This window comes from Suncus etruscus, chromosome 13 (assembly GCF_024139225.1).
Source record: "Suncus etruscus isolate mSunEtr1 chromosome 13, mSunEtr1.pri.cur, whole genome shotgun sequence".
NCBI classification, from domain to species: domain Eukaryota; kingdom Metazoa; phylum Chordata; class Mammalia; order Eulipotyphla; family Soricidae; genus Suncus; species Suncus etruscus.
The window spans coordinates 265,109-289,510 of NC_064860.1; the positions used below are offsets into that span (position 1 = coordinate 265,109).

General features: G+C 42.2%; 1 protein-coding gene across 1 annotated transcript; it reads right to left on the reverse strand.

Annotated features, from left to right (window-relative positions):
* C13H4orf17 (chromosome 13 C4orf17 homolog) lies at positions 1 to 24,402 on the reverse strand. The gene is made up of 11 exons (XM_049785964.1): positions 24,113 to 24,402; positions 23,747 to 23,901; positions 12,650 to 12,796; positions 12,206 to 12,406; positions 10,157 to 10,221; positions 7,799 to 7,942; positions 5,750 to 5,831; positions 4,399 to 4,576; positions 2,666 to 2,709; positions 1,277 to 1,460; positions 1 to 94 (listed from the first exon to the last, which is right to left on the reverse strand). Exons 1-11 carry the CDS (start codon positions 24,400 to 24,402, stop codon positions 1 to 3), a joined length of 1,584 nt encoding a protein of 527 aa, XP_049641921.1.

The following is a 24,402-nucleotide window of genomic DNA, read 5'->3' on the forward strand; positions in this document are numbered from 1 at the left end:
TTAACTGCTCTCCTGCTGCCAAAATGGCTCCAGTGCTTCTGAAATAGTGGGGTGCGCCTCCTGGGGGGAGGGCCGCATTTGACCTCGACAAACACTGTCATAACAAGATAAGGCCCTTGTTTATGTCTCTGTATGTCTCGAGCTGAGAGTTGCTGTGTCTTGCTTCAAACCCCGCTTTGAAAAGTTATGCATTGCAAAACGTGCTCATTGTAACCATTAATCCAGACATCATCTCTTTATAGCACAGCAGTAGGGTGTTTGCCTTGCATGCAGAAGGACGGTGGTTAGAATCCCGGCATCCCATATGGTCCCCTGAGCCTGCTAGGGGCGATTTCTGAGCGTAGAGCCAGGAGTAGTCCCTGAGCACTGCCATGTGTGATCCAAAAACAAACGAAAAAAAAAAACAAAAATTTTCCTTTAAAAAATAAAAATAAAATAAAAACTTCCTTTCAAAAATATCAGCTCAATATTTTATAATTTTTGTTTTTCAGGTTAAAGTTTTTTCTTTTAATAAAGATACTATTTACAGTCGCGCGGGGGGTGTGCGAAAAATGTTTTCTTCTTCCTAAGGGGGCATGACAGAAAATAATTGAGAAGCACTGGGTTAAACTATTACAATTAAAAAATAAAAAAGGGAAAAGGCCCCTTTACCTATTCCGCACTACCTTAGTCTTCACCAAGTTAGTTTTTGTCTTGCTGGTTTATTTGGGGGTGGGGGTGTATTTGCTTTATTTATGTTCCACATATGAGTGAAATAATGTTCTTTGTGGTTTTTTTTATTTCACTTAGCCTAATTAGCTCAAGATCAATCCATTTTGTCCCAAATGTCACAAATTCATTTTTAATAGCAGACTGTCCTTTCATATATTGAGGAAAACACATCTGCTTTATGCCACATATCTGGGCAGTTAGGTTAACTATATGGTTTGGCTCTCAGTTTAGGAGAAGTGTTGAATTGTAACTGCCTCATCTGTTCACAAATTATACAGTATTAGATTGACCAAATGCTTATGAACTAATACATGAGATGTATTATTAAAATGAATATATATCTTTTGCATGTGACATGAAGTTTAGCTGCAAATAGAATTGTTATCGATAATATTTAGTAGAATTTAATACAGATGCATTGAGACTCATTTGTGTCACCATAGAAGAGCTATTGATTACTCAACATCAAAGTATTCTTTCAGAAACAATGTGCTGTTATAAGGAAATGATGCTCATGTTTGCAAAGAATTAGCACAATCTTTTTTTTCTGCCTTTGGTATATTACAGGTTAAATGCTTTTCGGGGAAAGCGATTGTGCTCTTTCTGTGTATTCCTGGATGCTGTTAGTCTAGCTGATGAACTCTCTTGACTTCTTGCTGTGGCAAGAGGCACTGATTTGCTAAAATACTCTGCAACTGGTATTTTTACGTTATTTCTTCTTATAAACAGTGGAGGCTTCTGCTCACCCTCTGAAACGGGAAAAAAGACCATAATTAAGACACTGACACTATTGCCACATTTAGGTGGCAAAACAAATAGAAAAAAAACTACATGAAGTATAAATGAATCAAATATATCCAAAATTCATTGAAGAATCTTTGTTGATTGGTTTTGGATCACTTCCAGTGGTGCTCAGGGTTCCATACTCTTTGCTTAGAAATTACTCCTGGCAAACTGGGGGAACCATATGGGATGCCAGGAATTGAACCCAGGTCGGCTGCATGCAAGGCAAATGTTCTACCCACTGTGCTATCTCTCTGGCCCTGAAGGATCTTTTTTTTTTTGTCTGTCATTCTACAACATGTAAGTTTTTATTGGAATTAGAATAGTTGAAAACTGGTGATGGGTAAAGGTGGGGAAGGATAGGGCTAATGTGAGAGAAAAAGAGGCAGGCAAAGAAGTGAATTGTTTGTCTGAATCGGGTGTCAACAAGGGATACGTGGTTTGATATGAAATGAGCCCCAGTGACATCTAGGCAGTCTGTAAAAGTGAGCATTAGAAACTTGCGCTATCATGACGATGGCCCTAGACTAGAATTTCTGGCATAAAGGGGTCTTATGTTGATAACAGAGACTGGAATGGGGCTTGTAGGACTAGTTCATGGGCACCACTTCCCAGCCAGGGTGTGCCTAAAGCACAGGAACACCTCGTTGGCTCTTTTGGACCCCAGTCAGTCTGATTTGTCTCTAAGGGCTGACTTCTAGTTGCTTCTTGGAACCCCTAGTTCCAAGGAGATACAAGAATCTCCTCTCTCTAGTCTAACTCGGGCATCTGCCAGTGGTACGTTGCATTTCATGGTTTCCTCTAGTGGGCAGTTTGAGAAGAAAGTGTGTTGCTCAGTGATTTGTGTTAGGCAATAAAGAGCCAGGGAGGTCAGTGGGGCTCTCTGTCCTTGGCCCCTCCATTGGAAAATGGAGGACGATCATCACTAGGGGACACCACCAAGCACCCAGCTCTCTGGCACTCAAGGTGTGTCTGTCCCTGATGAGGCACTTGGGTTTTCAATAACAGGTCGAATTAATACCAGATTTCTTCTCATGAGCAGTTCAGCAGCTCTAAATCACCCCGGTATGCGGTTGCTATGAGCATGCATGCTGAGGCCCTCAGAGCTATGCTCTGCAAACTTGATCCTGACTGGTTTCTTACACCAACCCAGCAATAAACTGTACTTAACCTTTCGACACTTCCTTTTCCTCTTCAGACCCATGACTTGATGCTCTAAATAAATCAGAGAAAGGAAAAGAAATTCATGGACTCACACTTATTTTTCATAAATACACATCATGAAAGAGCTATGTGTAGGTGCACACAGCTTAAACGTCCTATGCCAGCTTTTTGTTTTTCAGTGCAGGGGGCAGCATTAAGATATTTTTTTAAAGGGGCCAGAGCGCTAGCACAGTAGGGCATTTGCCTTGCACGCGACCAACACAGGACAGACCTGGATTCGATCCCTGGCATCCCATATTGGTCCCCCAAGCCAGGAGCAATTTCTGAGCGCATAGCCAGGACTAACCCCTGAGCGTCATCAGGTGTGACCCAAAAAACAACAAAAAAATTTTTTTTCAACAAGTCATCTGACCTTGAGTAAATATTGAGTAAAGATCTAGTCTTTTATGTGTCTGTCTTAGAGCAAGAGATGCCCTGACCACCTCCTAGTTTCTGATCTCAGAGAAACATGAAGGTAGAGACAGGTTGCAATGCCAAATTCTCCTTTGCTTTCATGCTGGTTAAGTTCTCTCTGAATTTAGGCTCTACTAGCTTTTCATTTTAAAGGAATCAGTTTCTCTGCCCATTTAAATAGGCTATCACCACAGTCTTTCACCATAATGTTACATATAATGGTTTTTGCTTTTGAAATTTTAAGATTGAAGAAAATGTACTAAAATAATTTTAATCCCTTTAATATTCCCTTTGGCAACCCCCAGGATATCTTTGAGAAAATTAAATGAACAATTAATTTTAATTTTGCATTATTGGGAGTCAGAGCGATAGTAGAATGGTAAGGCCTTACACATGGCCAACACAGGACGGACCTCGATTCGAATCCCAGCATCTCATATGGTCCCCTGAGCCTGCCAGCAGCAACTTATGAGTGCAGAGCCAGGAGTAACCCCTGAGCACCCTGAGTGCCGCCAGGTCTGACCCAAAAACCAAAAAATATATATTTGTATTATTTCCCACACACAGATGACTCAGATAAAAAAAAAAGTGATAAAGTGGATATGGCTCTTGATTTGCATGATGCCCACCTGGGTTTTTCTTTTTGGAAATAAAAACAGGTTTTATTAAAAAATTATGAGAAAGGGGAGGAGGAGAAAAAGGAGGAATATGTACAAAGAGCATGGGCATCTCCAAAAAACAGGGAGAGCCCAGTATGTGACCCAGAAAATGGATGAAAAAATCTACATCTCAAGAGGAGAGATGTGGGCAACAAGTACATGTGGATACCATGTGCCCCACCTGGCTTTTAATAATAATAATAATAATAATAATAATAATAATAATATTATATAGTTTTGTTTTCCTTTGCTTCTCATTTTCTATTTGAATTGGAAATTTCTTTTGATGTCTGGGTGACTCATCTTGCCTTGTACTCAGTGGAAAGGGAGATTCCATACAAAGAAAGGACATTAGTTCTTTAAGAGGTTGCATTGCTAGACTGCAAGACTGAAAGGACAGCAGCTCCTGACTCCGAAGGAAAGACAGTGAGCATCCCTCACTGAGTTTTGAACTCTCAGCTAGGGCATTGTTTCCTAAACAACTTTGGCATTTCCAACCTCACATTGGGACGTCAATGCTCAGGGGGATCCCCCAGACTTGAGCAGTGAGGGGAACCATGCACATTCTTAGTGTGTGGCACAGCCAGAAAACTCAAGGCTCTTGGCATCATCTTGTTTGCCTGAGTACCTGCTCAATGGATGTCCTTCCTTGCATTTGCTCTTTGCCAGTGAATGTGGGGGTGCCTTCACGGTTGATTGTTTCCTGTTCTGTGTTGATCTGTGGGCTGAGGGGTTCCTTTGGAAGTGAGTTAGCAGGTTCATCTCCGACAGCTCAGCATGAATCAGAGTTGAGACCCATTCTTTCTCTGTTTGGAGGAAGGGAGAGGCACCCAAGTCCAGATTAGTGTCTGGGCCTGAAGCTCAAGGTTGGTTCTGTTACCAGAGCTCTGCAGTAAAGGTTGATTTCTGAGCATAGGCTTATGTGTGAGTCAGGGTCTGAAGAAAGCCAATACCTAGCCCCATTCCTGTTGGCTTCTGGCAGTAGAATAGCCAGTCAGTTCCCTGGGCCCTTGCCCTCACTTGTCCCGGAATGACTGTGGAAAATTTTCCAATATTGACCTTACAGCCTATAATAGACCTTACAGGCAAAGTAAGTGCATCAAAATATAGATACCATCAAAATATACATGATATTGGTTGTTACAAGCATATCTAGAAAGAGACACACCAAAGTACTCACTGACATGATTTCTGAAGTAACTATTGACCTCAACGGCAATAAAACTTTCTTAAGTCATAGTTTTAAAGTGGGGAGATTACTTACCTCCAAACACGTCCCAGTTGCCTGACAAGTTTTTGTTTGGAGGCCACACTTGGCAGTGCCCAGGGGTTACTCCTGGGGGCTCAGGGATATTAAGAATTGAATCTGGGTCAACCAACATGCAAGGCAAATGTTCAGCTAGAGCATTGTTTCCTAAACAACTTCAGCATTTCCAACCTCACATTGGGACGTCAATGCTCAGGGGGATCCCCCAGACTTGTCCATGATGCACATGAACAGGTCCTCCACTAGAAGCCTCTGCCTTTCTGTCAGCTAGCATTGGACTGCCCTTCGTGTTGTGTGGGGACAGTGAGGAAAGACCCAGAGCAAGGAGCACCATGTCTGGGCATTGGGTCTGGTGGGGGTGTGGTGGAGGTATTGGAGTCTAGAACTTGGAAGACAGGCACCTGCCCCCTTGAAGAAGGAAACTGGTCAGAGATGCCCAAAACCGATGTGCCCAGGGGAAGCCCCGGGTATGTGACATGGGGAGAAATACAGTCAGCCCTGGACACACTTTCTCTGTCTCCTGAACACTCACCATGCGACACAAAGGAACTCTGCCATGAGTGAGTTTGTGTGCAGTCAGAATCGTAACAGTGGGTGGCTGTTGTCCAAACATGGGCATAGATGATAGAACATAGTTTGACAACTGAGAGTGTAAATGCTAGATATGGGATGATAACCCAGCTCCATGTTCACATATGGCTCTGAATCTCACCTTTTGAACTTGCGCGAAGCAGCCACTGTAGAACATCTCCCAGAGAATCTGTGTGTAAAATGTCACAGAGCTTTGCCAGAATCTGAGAGAAGAGAGGAGGAGAGAAGAGAGAGAAGAGAGGAGAGAGGGAGAAAGGGAGAGAGAGGGAGAGAGAGAGAGAGAGAGAGAGAGAGAGAGAGAGAGAGAGAGAGAGAGAGAGAGAGAGAGAGAGAGAGAGAGAGAGAGAGAGAGAGAATTGCAGACTGAGGGCTGCAGGGAATGGCCCCTGGACCACCCAGCCCTTCTTGGGAGGGAGAGAACCTCCATTCATAAAGAAAAATCTGTTAAGCTATGATCCCAGTAGTAGTTAGTTTGCTTTCAGGAAAAGTTATGAGCACAGAGGAATCAGGTGTTCTGGCCCCATCAATTTTGTATGAACCTCTGTTCAGTTAAGGTGCATGCTGCTTTGCAAGGAGACTTGTGCCCAGTGCAAGCTGAATTTCCAAAGCCAACTGGGTTGAGCTGAGGGCCTATGTGGTCAGCTTATTTTCTATGATTTTGCTTTGATCATGTTCCTTTTTTCTATTTCTAATACTCAACATTCAGGAACTGTTATGCATCTAGCACTGTGTCGGCACTGAAGGTAAAGCAGAACCAGATGGATCGATTATAAGCCCAATGTCACAGTGAGATGGGAGACAGGTGATGCTGAAATAATAACTATGAATTAAACATGTATGTTAGAAAATAATAAAGCATTATAGGATACTATGCCTGAATGATTACCTGAGATGGTGGTAAGAACTGTGGGACTGGGCTGTAAAGAGAAGGGAATGCCAGCAGAGTTGAAGGGAAGAAGCAAAAATAGGTCGCCTGGATGTCAAGGTGGCCAGGTGTGGGCAAGGATGTCAGTGGCTCTGAAGCCGGGACTGAAACATATGTGCATGCTTACTCCTGACTCTGTGCTCATACCACTCCTGCTGAACCTCCGGGGACCATATGCAGAGCCAAGAATCAAACCAACACTGACTGCTCTCAAAAGCAAGCGCCTTAACCTCTGTGCTCTCTCTCCAGCCCAACAATGCTTCACTTTTAAAATAGTCTTATCAGTATTTTTCAGTAGCAGTCCTTCCTTCATGCTCTGTAATGCTTATTTTCTACCACAGATGCCTATTATTTAAAACCAAAATGGATATTTTGCCCCCTATTCACTGTCTTGGTCTTAAAGTGGAAGAAGCAGAGAACTGACTATTAATGATCAAATGTCATTCCCAGGAGTAACTAGAAAGAGCCTTCCAGAAGTCTGATTTGTCATCTTCCTATTGATGCAACTGAGTTCTCAGTCACAGGCAGAAAAGTTTAAAGACTCTGCTTTCTTACAGAGGAGGTGGAGATAAATTTTGATGGTATGAATCTCAGTCTTCAAATAGGTAAAGGAGGTGGAGATGATGGGAGAAAGGAAATGAGGGGTGGATTTCAGGATGCTGTCAAGGACAGAAGGGGTGGAGTGTGTTAGGCAACCACTGTGTTTTCTATTGTGTCTATACCAAAAGTTGTGTTTATATAAGAGAACAAGATCTCAAGGATGACTAGCACTGAAGTGAAAACAGAGCTGGCCTTGGGTTTCTGTGTCCTAGTGTTAAAGCAATCAAGTTGGCAAATGGGAATTTAAAGCTCTGTTTCATTTGTGTCATACCCAGCTATGCTTGGGGCTTAGTCATGGCTCTGTGCTCAGGAGCTTGGGACTCTGCAGGACTCAGGGAACTAACTGTGTGGTGCCAGGGATCAAAATCAGGTCAACTCATCAAGGCAAGCACCCTACCCGCTGTTCTCTCTCTCTTTCTCCCTCCCTCTTTCTTCCCCTCTCTCCCTCTTCCCCCTCTCTCTTCCCCTTTCTCGCTCCGCCCCTCTGTCTGTCTGTCTGTCTGTCTGTCTGTCTGTCTGTCTGTCTGTCTGCCTCTCTCATGTGCACAGCTCTAGGAAACTTAACACTTCAAGAATGTTACTGAAGTGCCCTTCAGCTTGCTCATGATGGACTCAATCTATGGATTCAGTCAATCTGCCTCTTACTTTGATTTCCTGATCCAGGTAGTTTGGAATACTGAAAGTTTTCTCTCGGACGGCTGCCTTGGTACTCCATGCTTCTGAGGAACAGGATCCGGCTGTGGAACATGCCTTGGGAAGTGACGGGGGGTGTTGGGCCTTAATTTCCTCCTAAGTCGGAGATAAATATAGTTAATAGTAACTGGCAGCCACTTATTATTTCTATGAAAATTGAAAGAAAATGAATAGTAAATTATATAACTTGATGAGATATATCCATGAAAATAAAGATTATAGTTTCAATTTTTCCTTACTTATCAGGGATGGAGAGAGAGAGCTGAGGACTGGAGCACATTTTTCACATGTAGGAGATCCAGAATCAGTCCCTAGAACTGCATGGCCCTTTGAATACTAAAAAATAGCCCTGAGCACTGAGGTAGGAGTAGCCCCTAAGCACCCAGTTCAACTCCCTCTCCAACACACACACACACACACACACACACACACACACACACACACACACACACACACACACTGATGTTCTAGATGTCAATATTTAAATTTGGAGATAGGATACTGATTTTTTTTTGTGAAACTTTCTTTTTGTATCTGGGTCTCACCTGGATGCTCAAGGGTTATTCCTAATTCTGCACTCAGGAGTTACTACTGGCAGTGCTTCTGGTCTATATAGTATGCCATGGATATAACCCAGATTGGCTGCATGTTTGACAAGTACTACTTCCTGTACCATCATTCTGGCCCTGTGAAGCTTATTTAAACTATTTTCAGACAAGGTAATTTAAATTTTTTTCTGTATAAGCATTATATTATTGCTCCAGAGACATGAGATTTTCCTGTTAAGTTAGGAGGACTCCTCTTTTATGTTGAGAAAAAGATATCCAAGGCCTTCAGTGCTGGAAAGGAACTTCTTTTCTTTACAAAAAGGGCAGCATGTATTAAATCAGCCAGCAGCACTTTCAGAGTGAGGATCTGAATGCTTTCTGAGGACAAACAGAAGGTCAGGGCATCTCTTTACTGTTTCTATTCAACACAGGACATTTATCCATCACACCGAGGCACAACCGAGAGAAACCACATGGGAAATTTGAAATAGCTTTACTGGGACCTCATCAGTATTATACATTTTATCTCTCCAAAAGACAAAAAATTATATCAAAAGAAATAAGGGTATAGCTCAGTGGTAGAGCTCTTGCTTTGCATGTGTGAGGCCCTGAATTCAATCTTTAGTACCTCAAAAGAAAAAGAGAAATATAACACAGAAAAAACATAGCTAAAATAGAAGATGCTTCTCCTGCATTCATATCCCTATAAGTCCAGGATTAACATGTAACCTGGATGTAATCTCCAGCACCACCAAAAAAAAAAAAAAAGAAAATATTTACAAAATGTGCGAGTGACAAAAGATTTATAACTAACACATATATAACTTTATATATAGCACATATGTAACACACATATATAACACATATATAACTTTATAATATAAAGATCCAGGACCCAGCTTTAAAATTCATCAAAAATATGAACATAAAAAGAGATTGGTAGCTAAATCCATGAGATGATATTGCCAGGGAAATGCAAATGAAAACCACAGGGAGACACATCACAGCATCAAAATGATAAGCACTGGTCTACATAGAGTGGGCTGTGAAGGAAAGTGCAACCACTTTGGGAAACAGTACAATCAGGGCAATCAGAGAAAAATACACATTTAACTAGCTAAAGATCCAGTCACTGCACTTCTAGACATTTACTCAAAAGGAAAGAGAATCTTTGTCCACACAGACTTGCTCACACATTCCTATTAGCTTGGTCAAAAACAGAACCAACTGAGTATGCACTGACAGGTGTAAAAACAATTTGTGAGATCCCACCAATCAGTATTACCCAGCACAGACCATGACATGGGTTACAAAGGATGGAACACTGAGGTCAAGAGGCCAGAGTGAGGGAGAGAACTTGCTGAGAGATTTCACTTTACACACACCCATCTCTCTTAAGTCTGACTCCAGTATGTTGTACAATATGGTGCCTTTCCAGAAACAAATGGGGAAAGGAACATGCTGGGAGTACCGTGAAATTGGTAGATGTGGAAAGCTGGGTTTTTTGGTTTGGTTTGCTTTGGGTTGTTTTTTGTTTGTTTGTTTGTTTTGTTTTGCTTTGTAATGTTTTGTTTTTTGCTTTTTGGGCCACACCCGGTGATGCTCAGGGGTTACTCCTGGTTATGCACTCAGAAATTGGTCTGGTTTGGGGGACTATATATAGGATGCTGGGGGATCGAACCACAATCCATCCTAGGTTAGTGCATGCAAGGCAAACAACCTACCACTTGTGCCACTGCTCCAGCCCCAGGTTGGGTTTTACCTTTTTTATGACTGAGGGATTCTCAGCATAAGTTCTGAAGCACTCCTTGCTTTTTCTACAGGGAGCTGAAACATGAGGAAGAAAGATATATTTAGATCAGAGTTAAAAATATTTTCTATCTGGCCCGGAGAGATAGCACAGCGGTGTTTGCCTTGCAAGCAGCCGATCCAGGACCAAAGGTGGTTGGTTCGAATCCCGGTGTCCCATATGGTCCCCCGTGCCTGCCAGGAGCTATTTCTGAGCAGACAGCCAGGAGTAACCCCTGAGCATCACCAGGTGTGGCCCCCCAGAAAAACAAAAATAAATAAATAAATAAAAATAAAAATATTTTCTACCACAAAATCTGCATCACCTTTGCTACATTTTTGGAGTACATCTGAATTTCAGTTACATTAGCTCAGAAATCTCACTATAAAATTATTGGAAACTTGCAGTTAGTATTGTACCATCATAGTCTTCTATAAGCATAGTCACAAAACAAAATTCTATGGCCAGGAAGAGGACATGAAGAAACATTTCCAAGAGTAGCTTTATATATGGGGGAGCTGGATTTTCAGTGGCATGTTTTAGTATAAAAATGTTTTCTTGGGGCCGGCAAGGTGGCACTAGAGGTAAGGTGTCTGCCTTGCAAGCGCGAGCCAAGGAAGGACCTCAGTTCGATCCCCCGGCGTCCCATATGGTCCCCGCAAGCCAGGGGCAATTTCTGAGCGCTTAGCCAGGAGTAACCCCTGAGCATCAAACGGGTGTGGCCAAAAAAAAAACCAAAAAAAAAAAAGTTTTCTTTTTTCTGTTCCTGTAATTGTCCTTTTCTCTAGAGATAGAGACATAAGTTTAAAACAAAAGAAAAATAATAGCATTCTCAATTTTGGCTCTTAAAACCGAAACAATATGTGACTAATGAATCCATCTCTCAACTCTGGCCCTTTCATAGTTCCTAAGTCAATGTCTAAATTATTTTAAAATGACTTAAATATTTGCTTAAATTTTATGCTTCAATTGAAAGATTTAGTCTATATTCAGCAGTATATTTTGTTCTGAAACCATAGTTAGCACCGTTTTTTAAAAGGATGAAAGATTTAGGGCGTATACCCAATAGTATCTGAATTCACTAATTCTGGCTGCAGAGAAATAGAAAAATCAGTATAAGTTACCTCCTCTGAGTAGTAACAATAAAGTTTGAGGTGGTAAGTCTTAAAAGAGTGCTCACTTCTAGGAAGCAGAAGCGCTTCTAGCTGCCGGAAGCATGCGTGCAGAAAATTGGGGGTGGGGGGAATTTGGTGTTTGCAGTAACTGGAGAGCTGGAGCAGTGACCTCCAAGATTACTTCAGGGAATGAGTTGGAAACTTCTGCATCACTGTCTCACAGTCACACACATACACTGCTCAGGGAGCTACAGCAACGGTCTCTTTCCACATTGCTTATCTGACCACCTCCAATTCATGTGCCTACAGTGTTGTGTGCTGGAAGGCCGCTGTAACTATGTGCAAGGAGAACTGGCAGTGGACATATTGTTCATCATAGTCCATATTCATCCACTCACATAGTCTTTTTCTCATGATGAGAAACATTCATGTCTTAGCAGTTCTATCAATAATTCAGTGTTGATAATTGGTCCCTGAGCTGTCCTTGTCATTACTTTCCTCCCAGTGTATTAGAATAAACCGTGTCTTTTAATGCTGAAGCACAGGCACCGGGAAGATCATGAGAATAGGTGAACCAGCAGAGGTTCCTTTCCTGTGCCCGGAGCCCAGTCCCTACAGTGCTCTGATTTTTGTGTGAAGGACTTTCCATCACCTTTGGCTCGAGTTTCCTCTCTTAGCTATGTTGTAGGGATTCGAGACTAGAACTGCCCCTCACATATTGTGAGGACACCATGAGTAACAATAACATTTATGAATATTAGTGTTGGAGACTACATGAACTAAACATTTTTGTACTTATTTCACAATGTTTGCACTCCAACATTCACCGTAGCTTGAAGTACAGTCGTGCAGTTCTTTTCTGGTCATCTGTGGGAGGCCCAGCAAGGAGTTTCGGAGAAGAACTCACCAGACTGAGGCCGTTCGGGGATTCTCAGGCTGCCTGGGGTTGGGGACAATCCCCTGCCAGGGCTCAGCAGAGCCACGGTGCTGGGCACACTGTACTTGGCGAGTGAGTTCTCTTCTTTCTCCAAGTGGCTCAGCTGCCCAACGCTCCAAGGTCTGTATAGGTCATCATCATTCACAGCACAGATCGGGGTGTTGTTCAAACCTAGGTAAGGACAAGAGGGGGCACAGCACTGAGGCAGGGCATTGGCAGGATTGGGACGAATAACAGTTTTCCAGCCCAACATTTTGAAAACATTCAAGCACTCAGCCTCGGATGTTAGAAGCATTACTGCATGGACATCTTGACAAAGTGCTCGTGGCAAATCCCGCCTGACACCTGCTCTCCCCAAGGAGCTCCAGCGCCCCGGCCTCCCTCAGCCCTAGCCCAAGTGTCCGAATCACTGACCTTTGATGTGGCAGACCCTTCGCGGGTGAGGCGTGTGCCTGATAGGGAAGCTGCTCACAGTGGCCACCTTCCCGTGGCTGCCCCAGCCCTTGCTCTGGGGCCTGGATGTCGGGATACCCAGCTGGTGCTCGTAGGGACCTCTCTGTACTGTAGTCATGAATGTGGCTCACGGCAGAGGCATTCACCCTGGAGTCACACCTGGAATCACACTACACATCAGTTCATGATGGCAGTGGTGCTGTTTCTTCACTGTCTACACCACGGTCCCTAACTGGGGCCGTGGACAGCGTGATGTCCTTTCAGCCCTTTCTTGGGTGCCCACAATGTCCCCAGCCTGCCAAATAAAGATGATCTTGGAGATCACATGGTGATGAGGGAGAAAGCTCTGTTGGATGGGAACTCTGAGGAAGATACTCCAACTTTTTCAAAGATGGCAGAGGCCAGTCCTACAATCTTAAGGAAAGTATTTTTCTAGTGCTTGCCTGATATTTTCTGTCTTATGTGGACATTTTATTCTTCATAACAGAACTGAGTGGGAAAAAACACATTTTCTGCCATGGTAGGAAGTTTTCTTAGGCAGAATAATTTGCACTTTCAAAGTGCATCCATATTTTGGAACCCAATCTCAGGATATTTTCTGGGACAGATAATGTTACTTCATTGATTTTCTTTGCAGATTGGAGCATCCATGTTTAAGGGTTTTTCACAGCTCATGATTAATGTATATTGCCCGTACATTCCTGGTCCTGTTGCCAGGAAACACCTTCATGAATCCATTATCCTCTAGTTTAGGTTGAATAAAATACATTAGAATATTTTGAGCTCATGAAAGACTGATATCCAGAAATAAAGTTTATTTTCCTATCATTCCTATAAGTAAAGTAGTGTTTGTAAGCTCAAGTCAGTATATTCTTGTTTTATCTGTTTAGGAAGGAGGCATGTCTAGCAGAACTTTAAGAATGGAAAGGACACTTAACTGTTAATGTTACCATTAACAATCAGAGTGGCTCAGAATGAATGTATTGTTTCTTATATTTGGGGTTACTCATCTGGAGGCCAATGGCACTGACTTAACTCTCTACTGAAATATCCAGCTCTTATGTAATTTTTGTGTCTTCCCTACACCAAATGTTTTGCAAAGAATAATTTTTTTAGGGGCCAGAGAAATAGTATGGAGGTAAGGCGTTTGTCTTGCATGCAGGATAGTGGTTCAAATCCCAGCATCCCATATGGTCCCCTGAGTCTGCTGGGGGTGATTTCTGAGTGTAGAGCCAGGAGTAGCCCCTGAGCACTGCTGGGTGTGACCCAAAAACCAAAAAAAAAAAAAAAAAATGAATGAATTTTTTAGCCCACAAATGCAGTATGTTCTTTGCATGATTGCCTCCAAACTAGGCAATTCCTTTAAAAATAATTCTCAGGGGCTGGAGAGATAGCATGGAGGTAAGGTGTTTTCCTATCATGCAGAAGATCATTGGTTCAAATCCTGGCATCCCATATGGTTCCCCAAGCTTGCCAGGAGCTATTTCTGAGCGTGGAGCCAGGAATAACCCCTGAGTGGTGCCAGGTGTGACCCAAAAACAACAACAAAAATTCCCAATTGATTGGAGACAAACAAGGGCTGATGGGTGGGAATTGGTGGAGGGAAGTGGACATTGGCAGGGGAAAAATATATATCTATATCTATATCTATATCTATCTATATCTATATCTATATCTATATCTATATCTATATCTATATCTATATCTATATCTATATCTATATCTATATCTATATCTATATCTATATCTATATATAAAATAGCTAGTACCCAGGGGCTGGAATGATAATACAGTGGGGATGGCATTTGCTTTGTATCTGGCCAACATGAGTTGTATACTCAATGTCCCAAATGGTCCCAGAGCCTGCCAGGAGTGATTTCTGAGTGAAGAGCCAGGAGTAATCCTAAGTGTGGCTGGATTTGCCCCCCACCCAAATTTTAGTTAAAAATAAATTTAATACAATTATTATATCAAATATAGTCTGAAATAAGATAATTGCATGATTCATTAACTTGGTCATACTTAATAGTTTTGAAAATGTCTCCAGGATGGATTTTACCTGAGGAAAAAGATGATGTGCTTGTTGGCAGGTCTGAGGTCTTTAGTGAGCTGTGGTGACTTTCCTTACTCCTATCACTGAGCTTCTGTAAGAGGCAGAAACAGTTCACTGGCCAATACTTAGGACTAAGCTCCTTCCCTGTCTCCTACTCTTGCCTCACAGAGCCAAGGTGGCCCCTATCTGGGCTATACTCTGCAGCTTAGCAACAGGGAGCATTCCTCCAGGAGTCTGAATTCTAGATCTTCCACCCACCCTCCTCTCAGGGTTCTACTTACTGTCATCTGGGGCAGCAGTTGAGGACTTTGAGTTGAAACAGATGTGAGAGATGGAGAATGCAGAAGGCACAGAGGGAAAATCAGTTGCCTTGACCACCCCCCTGTGCAGCAAAGCTGTCCCAGTTATAGACTTGGTGCCCTGCATGCTGGGGATGAAATGGAGCTTTTACACAGAGCACATCATTGCCACCGCTTCTGGGATGTGTCTGGTTACCCACAAAAGAGGAAGAGGAACTTGTTGGGAGTCCACAATGCTCATTGATCAGATTGCTCCCGATCTTGCACAAGAGGCGTCTCTGACCTATGTGTTTCCCTACCCACAAAAAGGACCAGTGCACCCCAACTATATGACTGTGCTCAGCTCTTTTCTGTTCTGAGAACTGACAGACACCTTTCTGCTCAATTCTTGGACTCTTAATAGAAATACTGTCAGAACCAGGGACAGAGGTCACTCCAGGTTCTGCTCCTGCTTTGGAGCCTCAGGAACAGAGCACTCCTGGGTGCTGGTTTCAACAAAGATAGAAAATGAATGGACTGTATCCACTGGTTCAGGGCCTGTTAAGCAGGAAACTGTGCAGACCTTTTGAGGGCCATTAGGGACCAGCTGGGTTCTGCATGTTGTGGAATATGGGGAACCCGAGAACCCCCCTCAGTCCTGATCCCCCAAGTGGCTCTCTGCATATGGGCCCTTCAGGGGACCAGTGCTGTTGATGTATGGCAATTGAACTTAGACATGCCCCTTGGATAACCCCACTCTAATAACAGTTGAACCTGTACGTAGAGCTTTCTGCAGTAACTGTAGTGAGGGATTCAATGAATTTCTACAAAATGGTGCCTTTAAAAGGTCAAGTGAAACCTGCTTCTACAAGGATTTTGAAAGAAAAAGAAGAAAAAGGAAAAAGAAAGAAAAAAGAAAGACAGAAAAAGAACGAAAATGTAAAAAGAAAAAGAGAGAAAGAAAATTAAGTCAAAAGATAAAATGTTGAAAAGAAAATTGAATGAATAAGAGAAATGAATATAAGAGAAAAATAAAGACAAATTAAAAAATAAAAATAGATTTATTATAGAGATTAATAAGAGATGTACAAAAGATTTTTTTCCTATTTTTCAAATTTTTGCTGCATCTTTGCAAAATTTTGCCTTTTTCTTTTAGAGGCATCTGCCCTTTCCTTAGAATCGTGGGATGCAAATTACTGTGCTTTGCCTCATATATTTGCATTTCTTTTTATAAAGTCAATTAGAAGGAGATGTGTGTTAACTAGGTAGCTCCTAGTCTCCAGTCCCAGTCTGCCATTTCCTAATAAAGACCCACATCCCTCTCTGTTACCCACCTCAGGGTGTGGTTTGGGTCTTCCTAATAAAAATCCTGGGTCTCAGGAAAATGCTCTCTTGCGTTTCCAGGTTTTCTCCACTGAGCTATCTGCATCTTAGGAGTGGAAGGCTTACATATTAGAGTTCCTGAATCCATTTCAGCACCCCCCTAAAAAAAAAAAAAGAAAAGAGATTTAGACACAAAGAGAAAATGAGTGAAAGATATTTATTAGAGAAAAAAGAGATTTAGACACAGAAAAAGAGAGAAAAGAATGAGCAAAAAGGCATTCTGAAGCTACCCAGCGAGCAGGTGAGTGAGTAAGAAATGGCTGACCGTGGGGACTGCCAGGTGAAGTGCTGATTGACTCACTTGCGGAGTCCCCGCCTGGCTGTGCTTCTTCTGAGGAAAATGAGGATCTGAAGGGAGCCCTGCCCTGTGCTTCTCTGTCTTTTCTAAATCCTTGAAGCTCTCCTCAGAGCCCTGGGAAGCGAACCCCCCAAAACTGCATTCTGAAGCTACCCAGCGAGTGGGTGAGCGAGTAAGAAATGGCTGACCTTGGGGACTGCCAGGTGAAGTGCTGATTGCTCCACCTGCAGAGTCTCTGCCCTGCTGTGCTTCTTCTGAGGAACCTGAGGAAACTTAGGACCTGAAAGGAGCCCTGTCCTGTGCTTCTCTGTCTTTTATGAATCTTTGAAGCTCTCCTCAGAGCCCTGGGAAGTGAACCCCCCAAAAACTGCATTCTGAAGCTACCCAGTGAGCGAGCAAGTGAGAAAGAAATTGCTGACTGAGTGGGGCCCGACTGTGAAAAACCGTGAGTACTGCCTGAGTGTGTCTGTCTACTGTCCTCTTGCGTGAACCTCTTGGGAGTGGGCCAAAAAGAGGCTCCAGCAGAGCACTTAGCTCCACTTTGCTACACGGCCCTGCGCTCTTTCTAAGAAAAGAACACCATCGCAACAAGAAGAAAAAATCACACTAAGAACCGTGCTGGATCACAGAAGCAAGCATTTCTCTCTGGACTGTCTTCTCTGCTGCGTGCTCGGGCCTAAGATTTGATCCTGTGTGAGGCTTCATCCACGGAGGACTCCCCTCCCTTAGAGGCAAGTCGGCCCATCCAGAAAGGGCGGAGCCAGAGGAGTGTGGTGCCTGCATCATATAGCCAATGAATACCACCACAACATGTAGAAAAACCCACAATACAAGTGTGACAATGGGGAAACAATGCAGGCCAGCATCAGACATTGAGAATGAAGATGACAATTCTGAGGACCAGATGATGACCAACCAACTAATCAACCTCTCAGATAAGGACTTTAGACTAGCAATATGGAAGATGCTCAAAGAACTCAAAGAAACCCTGGATCGAGTTGAACAGAACACTAATATGAACCAAGAAAATATGAAGACAGAAATCACAAAACTCCAAACTGAAATAAAATGTCAACTAACAGGTCTGAAAAAGTCAGTAAATGAAGTGAATGACAAAATGGATAAGCTCTGGGGCAAGGTATCAGAAGCTGAGAATAGACTTGGTGCTGTGGAAGATGAGATACATAACAATTCCATACAGCAGGAGAGATTGGAAAAAAAAACTTAAAGCAAATGAACAAACAATGGAAAAATTAGTCAAAGAATGGGAACAGATGAAGATAGAAGTCTATGATAAGATCAACAGAAACAACTTAAGAATCATTGGAGTCCCAGAGACCCAGGAAGAAAATTTCCAGGAAGAATCAACAGTCAAGAACATCATTAAAGAGAAACTTCCAGAGCTAAAGAATATATGTGATCAAATCCTGCATGCTCGAAGAGTACCAACCAAAAGAGACCCCAGAAAAACCACCCCAAGACACATCCTACTCACAATGACAAATCCCACAGATAGAGACAGAATTCTGAAAACAGCAAGATCAAAAGGGGAAATTACATTCAAGCAAGCATCCTTGAGATTTACAGCAGACCTGTCACCAGAAACACTCAATGCCAGAAAGCAGTGGTGGGACTTTGTGACAAGACTGAATTAGATGAATGCTTCACCTAGAATACTGTACTCAGCAAAACTCACTTTCTGGTTTCACGGAAGAATACATGGTTTCACAGACAAAAAACAGCTCAGAAACTTTACAGACTCAAAACCAGTCTTAAGAGAAAAACTGAAAGACCTAATTTAAGACAAGACTAACCAAAAGACACACCAAATTTCGATATAAAGATAGCATTAAATCCCAGGAAATTCTTTCTCTCAACGTCAATGGACTAAATGCACCAGTTAAGAGACACAGAGTGGCTAAATGGATCAAAAAACTCAATCCAACCTTCTGCTGCCTACAAGAACAAACATAGACTAAAAATAAAAGGCTGGAGAAAAATTATCCAAGCAAACAACACCCATAAAAAAGCTGGAGTGGCCATACTAATATCAGATAATGCAAACTTTATACTCTGGAAGGTTGTAAGGGACAAAGATGGACATTTTATATTAATCAAGGGGTATGTAGAGCAGGAAGAAATAATTCTCCTAAACATATATGCACCGAATGAGGGGCCAGCAAAATATTTAATACAACTGTTGACAAATCTGAAAAATAATATCAATAACAACACAATAATTGTGGGGGACCTCAACACAGCTTTGTCAACACTGGCTAGGTCAACCAGACTGAAACCCAACAAGAATATACAAGACCTGAGGAGAGAAATGAAAGAAAGGGGCCTAGTGGATATATATAGGATACTCCATCCCCAGAAACCTGGGTACACATTCTTCTCCAATGTACATGGGACATTCTCAAAGATAGACTACATGCTGGCACATAAAACATACCTTCATAATATTAAGAGAATAGAAATTTTGCAGACTACCTTCGCTGACCACAAGGCTCTGAAATTATTTGTGAATTCCAAAGGGACTCAGAAGAAAAACTTTAACACCTGGAAGTTAAACAGCCTCATACTCAATAACTAGTGGGTCCGAGATGAAATCAAGGAGAAAATCAAAAGGTTCCTGGAAACAAATGACAATAAAGACACAAACTATCAGAACTTATGGGACACAGAAAAAGCAGTACTGAGAGGAAAATTTATAGCTTTGCAAGCCCACATCAGGAAGGAAGAAGGAGCTTACCTGAGTAGCTTACTGACACAGCTAATAGAACTAGAAAGTGCTCAACAAAAGGACCCAAAAATAGGGAGACAGAAGGAAATAACAAAGCTGAGAGCAGAAATCAACAAAGTGGAAACCCAAAAAACAATCCGAAAGATCAAAGAAAGCAGAAGTTGGTTCTTTGGAAAAATAAACAAGATTGATAGACCACTGGCAAACCTAACAAAGAAACAGAGAGAGAGAAACTTGATAACTCGTATTAGGAATAAAAAAGGAGAGATCACTACTGATATGACAGAGATTCAAAGGGTAATCAGAAACTACTTTGAGAAACTCTATGCCACTAAAAATGAGAACCTGGAAGAAATGGATAAATTCTTGGACTCTTATAATCTTCCACGGTTGAAGGAAGAGGATATAGCATATCTAAACACCCCCATCACCATTGATGAACTTAAAACGGTAATCAAATGTCTGCCCAAAAACAAAAGCCCAGGCCCAGATGGATTCACTAATGAATTCTTTCAAACTTTCCAAGAGAAATTACTACCAATCCTGGCAAGACTCTTTCATGAAATTGAACAAACAGAAACGCTTCCAAATAGCTTTTATGAAGCCAACATCACCTTGATACCTAAACCAGACAGAGATGCTACGAAAAAAGAAAATTACAGACCAATATCACTGATGAATGCAGATGCAAAGATCTCAACAAAATCCTGGCAAATAGGATTCAATGCCTCGTTAAGAAGATCATCCACTATGATCAAGTATGTTTCATCCCAGGAATGCAAGGATGGTTTAACATTCATAAATCTATCAATATAATACACAACATAAACAACAAGAAAAATAAAAACCACACGATAATATCAATAGATGCAGAGAAAGCATTTGATAAGGTCCAACACCCATTCTTGATCAAAACTCTCAGCAAGATGGGAATGGAAGGAACCTTTCTCAATATAGTTAAGGCCATCTACCATAAGCCAGTAGCAAACATTATCTTCAATGGAGAAAAACTAAAAGCCTTCCCTCTAAATTCTGGCACAAGACAAGGCTGTCCTCTCTCACCACTCCTATTCAACATAGCACTGGAAGTACTTGCTATAGCCATTAGGCAAGAAAAAGATATCAAGGGAATCCAGATAGGAAAGGAAGAAGTCAAGCTCTCACTGTTTGCAGATGACATGATACTCTACTTAGAAAACCCTAAAGACTCTACCAAAAAGCTTCTAGAAACAATAGACTCATATAGCAAGGTGGCAGGCTACAAAATTAACACACAAAAATTAATGGCCTTTCTATACACCAATAGTAATAAGGAAGAAATGGACATTAAGAAAACAACCCCATTCACAATAGTGCCACACAAACTCAAATATCTTGGAATCAACTTGACTAAAAATGTAAAGGACCTATACAAAGAAAACTATAAAACTCTGCTCCAGAAATAAGAGAGGACACGTGGAAATGGAAACGCATACCCTGCTCATGGATTGGCAGGATTAACATCATCAAAATGTCAATACTCCCCAAGGCATTATACAGATTTAATGCTATCCCTCTAAAGATACCCATGACATTCTTCAAAGAAGTGGATCAGGCACTTTTGAAATTCGTTTGGAACAATAAACACCCTAGAATAGCTAAAGCAATCATTGGGAAAAAGAATATGGGAGGAATAACTTTCCCCAACTTTAAACTTTACTACAAAGCAATAGTTATCAAAACAGCATGGTATTGGAATAAGGACAGGTCCTCAGATCAGTGAAATAGGCTTGAATACTCAGAAAATGTTCCCCAGACATACAATCACCTAATTCTTGATAAAGGAGCAGGAAATCCTAAATGGAGCAGGGAAAGCCTCTTCAACAAGTGGTGTTGGCACAACTGGATAGCCATTTGCAAATAATTGAACTTAGACCCCCAGCTAACATCATGTACGAAGGTAAAATCCAAAGGGATTAAAGACCTTGATATCAGACCCAAAACCATAAGATATATTGAACAACACAGGCAAAACTCTCCAGGACATTGAGGCTACATTCAAGAAGGAAACTGCACTCTCCAAGCAAGTGAAAGCAGAGATTAACAGATGGGAATATATTAAGCTGAGAAGCTTATGCACCTCAAAGGAAATAGTACCCAGGATACAAGAGCTACCCACTGAGTGGGAGAAACTATTCACCCAATACCCATCAGATAAGGGGCTAATCTCCAAAATATACAAGGCACTGACAGAACTTTACAAGAAAAAAACATCTAATCCCATAAAAAAAAATGGGGAGAAGAAATGAACAGACACTTTGACAAAGAAGAAATACAAATGACCAAAAGACACATGAAAAAATGCTCCACATCACTAATCATCAGGGAGATGCAAATCAAAACAACTATGAGATACAGCCTCACACCCCAGAGAATGGCACACATCACAAAGAATGAGAATAAACAGTGTTGGCGGGGATGTGGAGAGAAAGGAACTCTTATCCACTGCTGGTGGGAATGCCGTCTAGTTCAACCTTTATGGAAAGCAATATGGAGATTCCTCCAAAAACTGGAAATCGAGCTCCCATACGATCCAGCTATACCACTCCTAGGAATATACCCTAGGAACATAAAAATACAATACAAAAACCCCTTCCTTACACCTATATTCATTGCAGCACTATTTACCATAGCAAGACTATGGAAACAACCAAGATGCCCTTCAACAGACGAATGGCTAAAGAAACTGTGGTACATATACACAATGGAATATTATGCAGCTGTCAGGAGAGATGAAGTCATGAAATTTTCCTATACATGGATGTACACGGAGTTTATCATGCTGAGTGAAATAAGTCAGAGAGAGAGAGAAAAACGCAGAAAGGTCTCACTCCTCTATGGGTTTTAAGAAAAATGAAAGACATTCTTGCAATAATAATTTTCAGACACAAAAGAGAAAAGAGCTGGAAGTTCCAGCTCACCTGAGGAAGCTCACCACAAATAGTGATAAGTTTAGTTAGAGAAATAACTACATTTTGAACTGTCCTAATGATGAGAATGTATGCGGGAAATGGAGAGCCTGTTTAGAGTACAGGCGGGGGTCAGGTGGGGAGGAGGGAGACTTGGGACATTGGTGATGGGAATGTTGCACCGGTGATGGGTGGTGTTCTTTACATGACTGAAACCCAAACACAATCATGTATGTAATCAAGGTGTTCAAATAAAAAAAATATATATATATATAAAATGAGCAAAAAAGATTTATTACATAGAGGAAAAAAGTTAAAGAGAAAAAAAGACAAGGCAAAAGTAATTGAGCAACGGAGATTTTTATATAGAGAAAAAGTTATATACAGAGACACACAGACACAGAAAAATTTTAAATAGAAAATATTTACCCCCTAGATAGAAATAGAAAGTGGAAAAACTCCGATAACCCCATAACTATGCCCTATCAGCAGGAAGCAGCTAGAAAGTAATTGTTGCCCTTTTACCACTTTCTTCATCTTCATTAGGCGTAGGTTTGATAAAAAGTTACAAAGTTAGTGTTTTGTTCCTTAAACACTTTCTTTTTTTTCTTTCTTTTTTTTTTTTTTTTTTTTTGTGGTTTTTGGGTCACACCCGGCAGTGCTCAGGGTTTTTTCCTGGCTCCGTGCTCAGAAATTGCTCCTGGCAGGCACGGGGGACCATATGGGACGCCTGGATTCGAACCGATGACCTTCTGCATGAAAGGTAAATGCCTTACCTCCATGTTATCTCTCCGGCCCCTCAAACACTTTCATTTCTTCCATACACCTGCTTCTCAGCTTTGGAGTTTCTAAGTGAATCGTCCAGAAGAGAATGCAGCTGACAACCTTTGCAAGGAGACTGAGAGTAGTGGCCAGAGCAACATCTGCTGTTGGCTCGAAGCAAGGACAGAGATAAATGGAGAGGTGCTGCCTGCTTTGTATCTATCCCTTTTCTCTCTTTATTGAGCCGGGCTGGCCTCCCCATCCCTGCCACCTCTGTCCAATTAATCTCTCTCTTTCTCTCTCTCTCCCTCTCTCCCTCCATCCGTCTCTTCCCATCTCTGTGCCTCCCTCTTCCTCTTCTTCTCCTTCTCTGTCCCTCCCTCCCTCTCTCATCACCCAAGGATGTTGGCATCCCTGGGTGGGCACAAGAGGCCATATCCACCAGCTGGGCCCCACAAGCCCCTGCAAGCCTTGCAGCACAGGGCCATGGCAGCCTTGTGCCTCTGCAGCCTTGCAGCAGCCAAGCAGCAACTAGCATTAGATATGAGTCCTTCAGGCAATGAGTGCAGCCCTGATCCCACATTTCTAACATCCTTCTAGAGGAGGAAGACACAGGGCAGCGCACTCTCCAAGGGCAGAAGACAGGCCCCAGGAGGCCTCAGCAAACAGCCTATCCAGTTCCTCCTCCTCTGACTTGCAACCTCCATGGCGGTGAAGAGGAAAGTCTGGTTTTCTATTACAGCAGCTAGAGGTGATGGGGCTGAGTGACCAGGCAGGTCACCTGGACTTTCTTGGCCCTAGGAGTGAGCAGCTCAGCCAAGTCTCAAGAGTGTGAACTGAGTGGGCCTCTCTGTTTGAATTCCCTTAGAGCATCACTCTAAAGATGCCACTGGTGTCTGACTAATATATAAGAAGGAAAGAAAACCAATGTATGAAAGCTAAAGATGCTTCCATACGCTTCATCTCTCATCTTTTCTATTCTTTGCTCTTCTTTACTAATTTGGGAACATGTATGTAGAGTCACTCCTAAGTTATGCCAAGGATAAAGAAGGGACTTGGACTCTGGTCTCCACAGAGCATCTGATGGAAACCCTGGTGTGTGGCAGAGGGTTTCTGTGCTCCGCCATTCCTCCAGTTGTGTGGGAGTCCCTGTCCTTGACTGTGGGGGCACCTCCATTGCTGTGGTCCAGGCAAAGGTGAGGGGAGCTTTGTAGAATCCTTTGACATCTCCAGTAGAACATTGCAT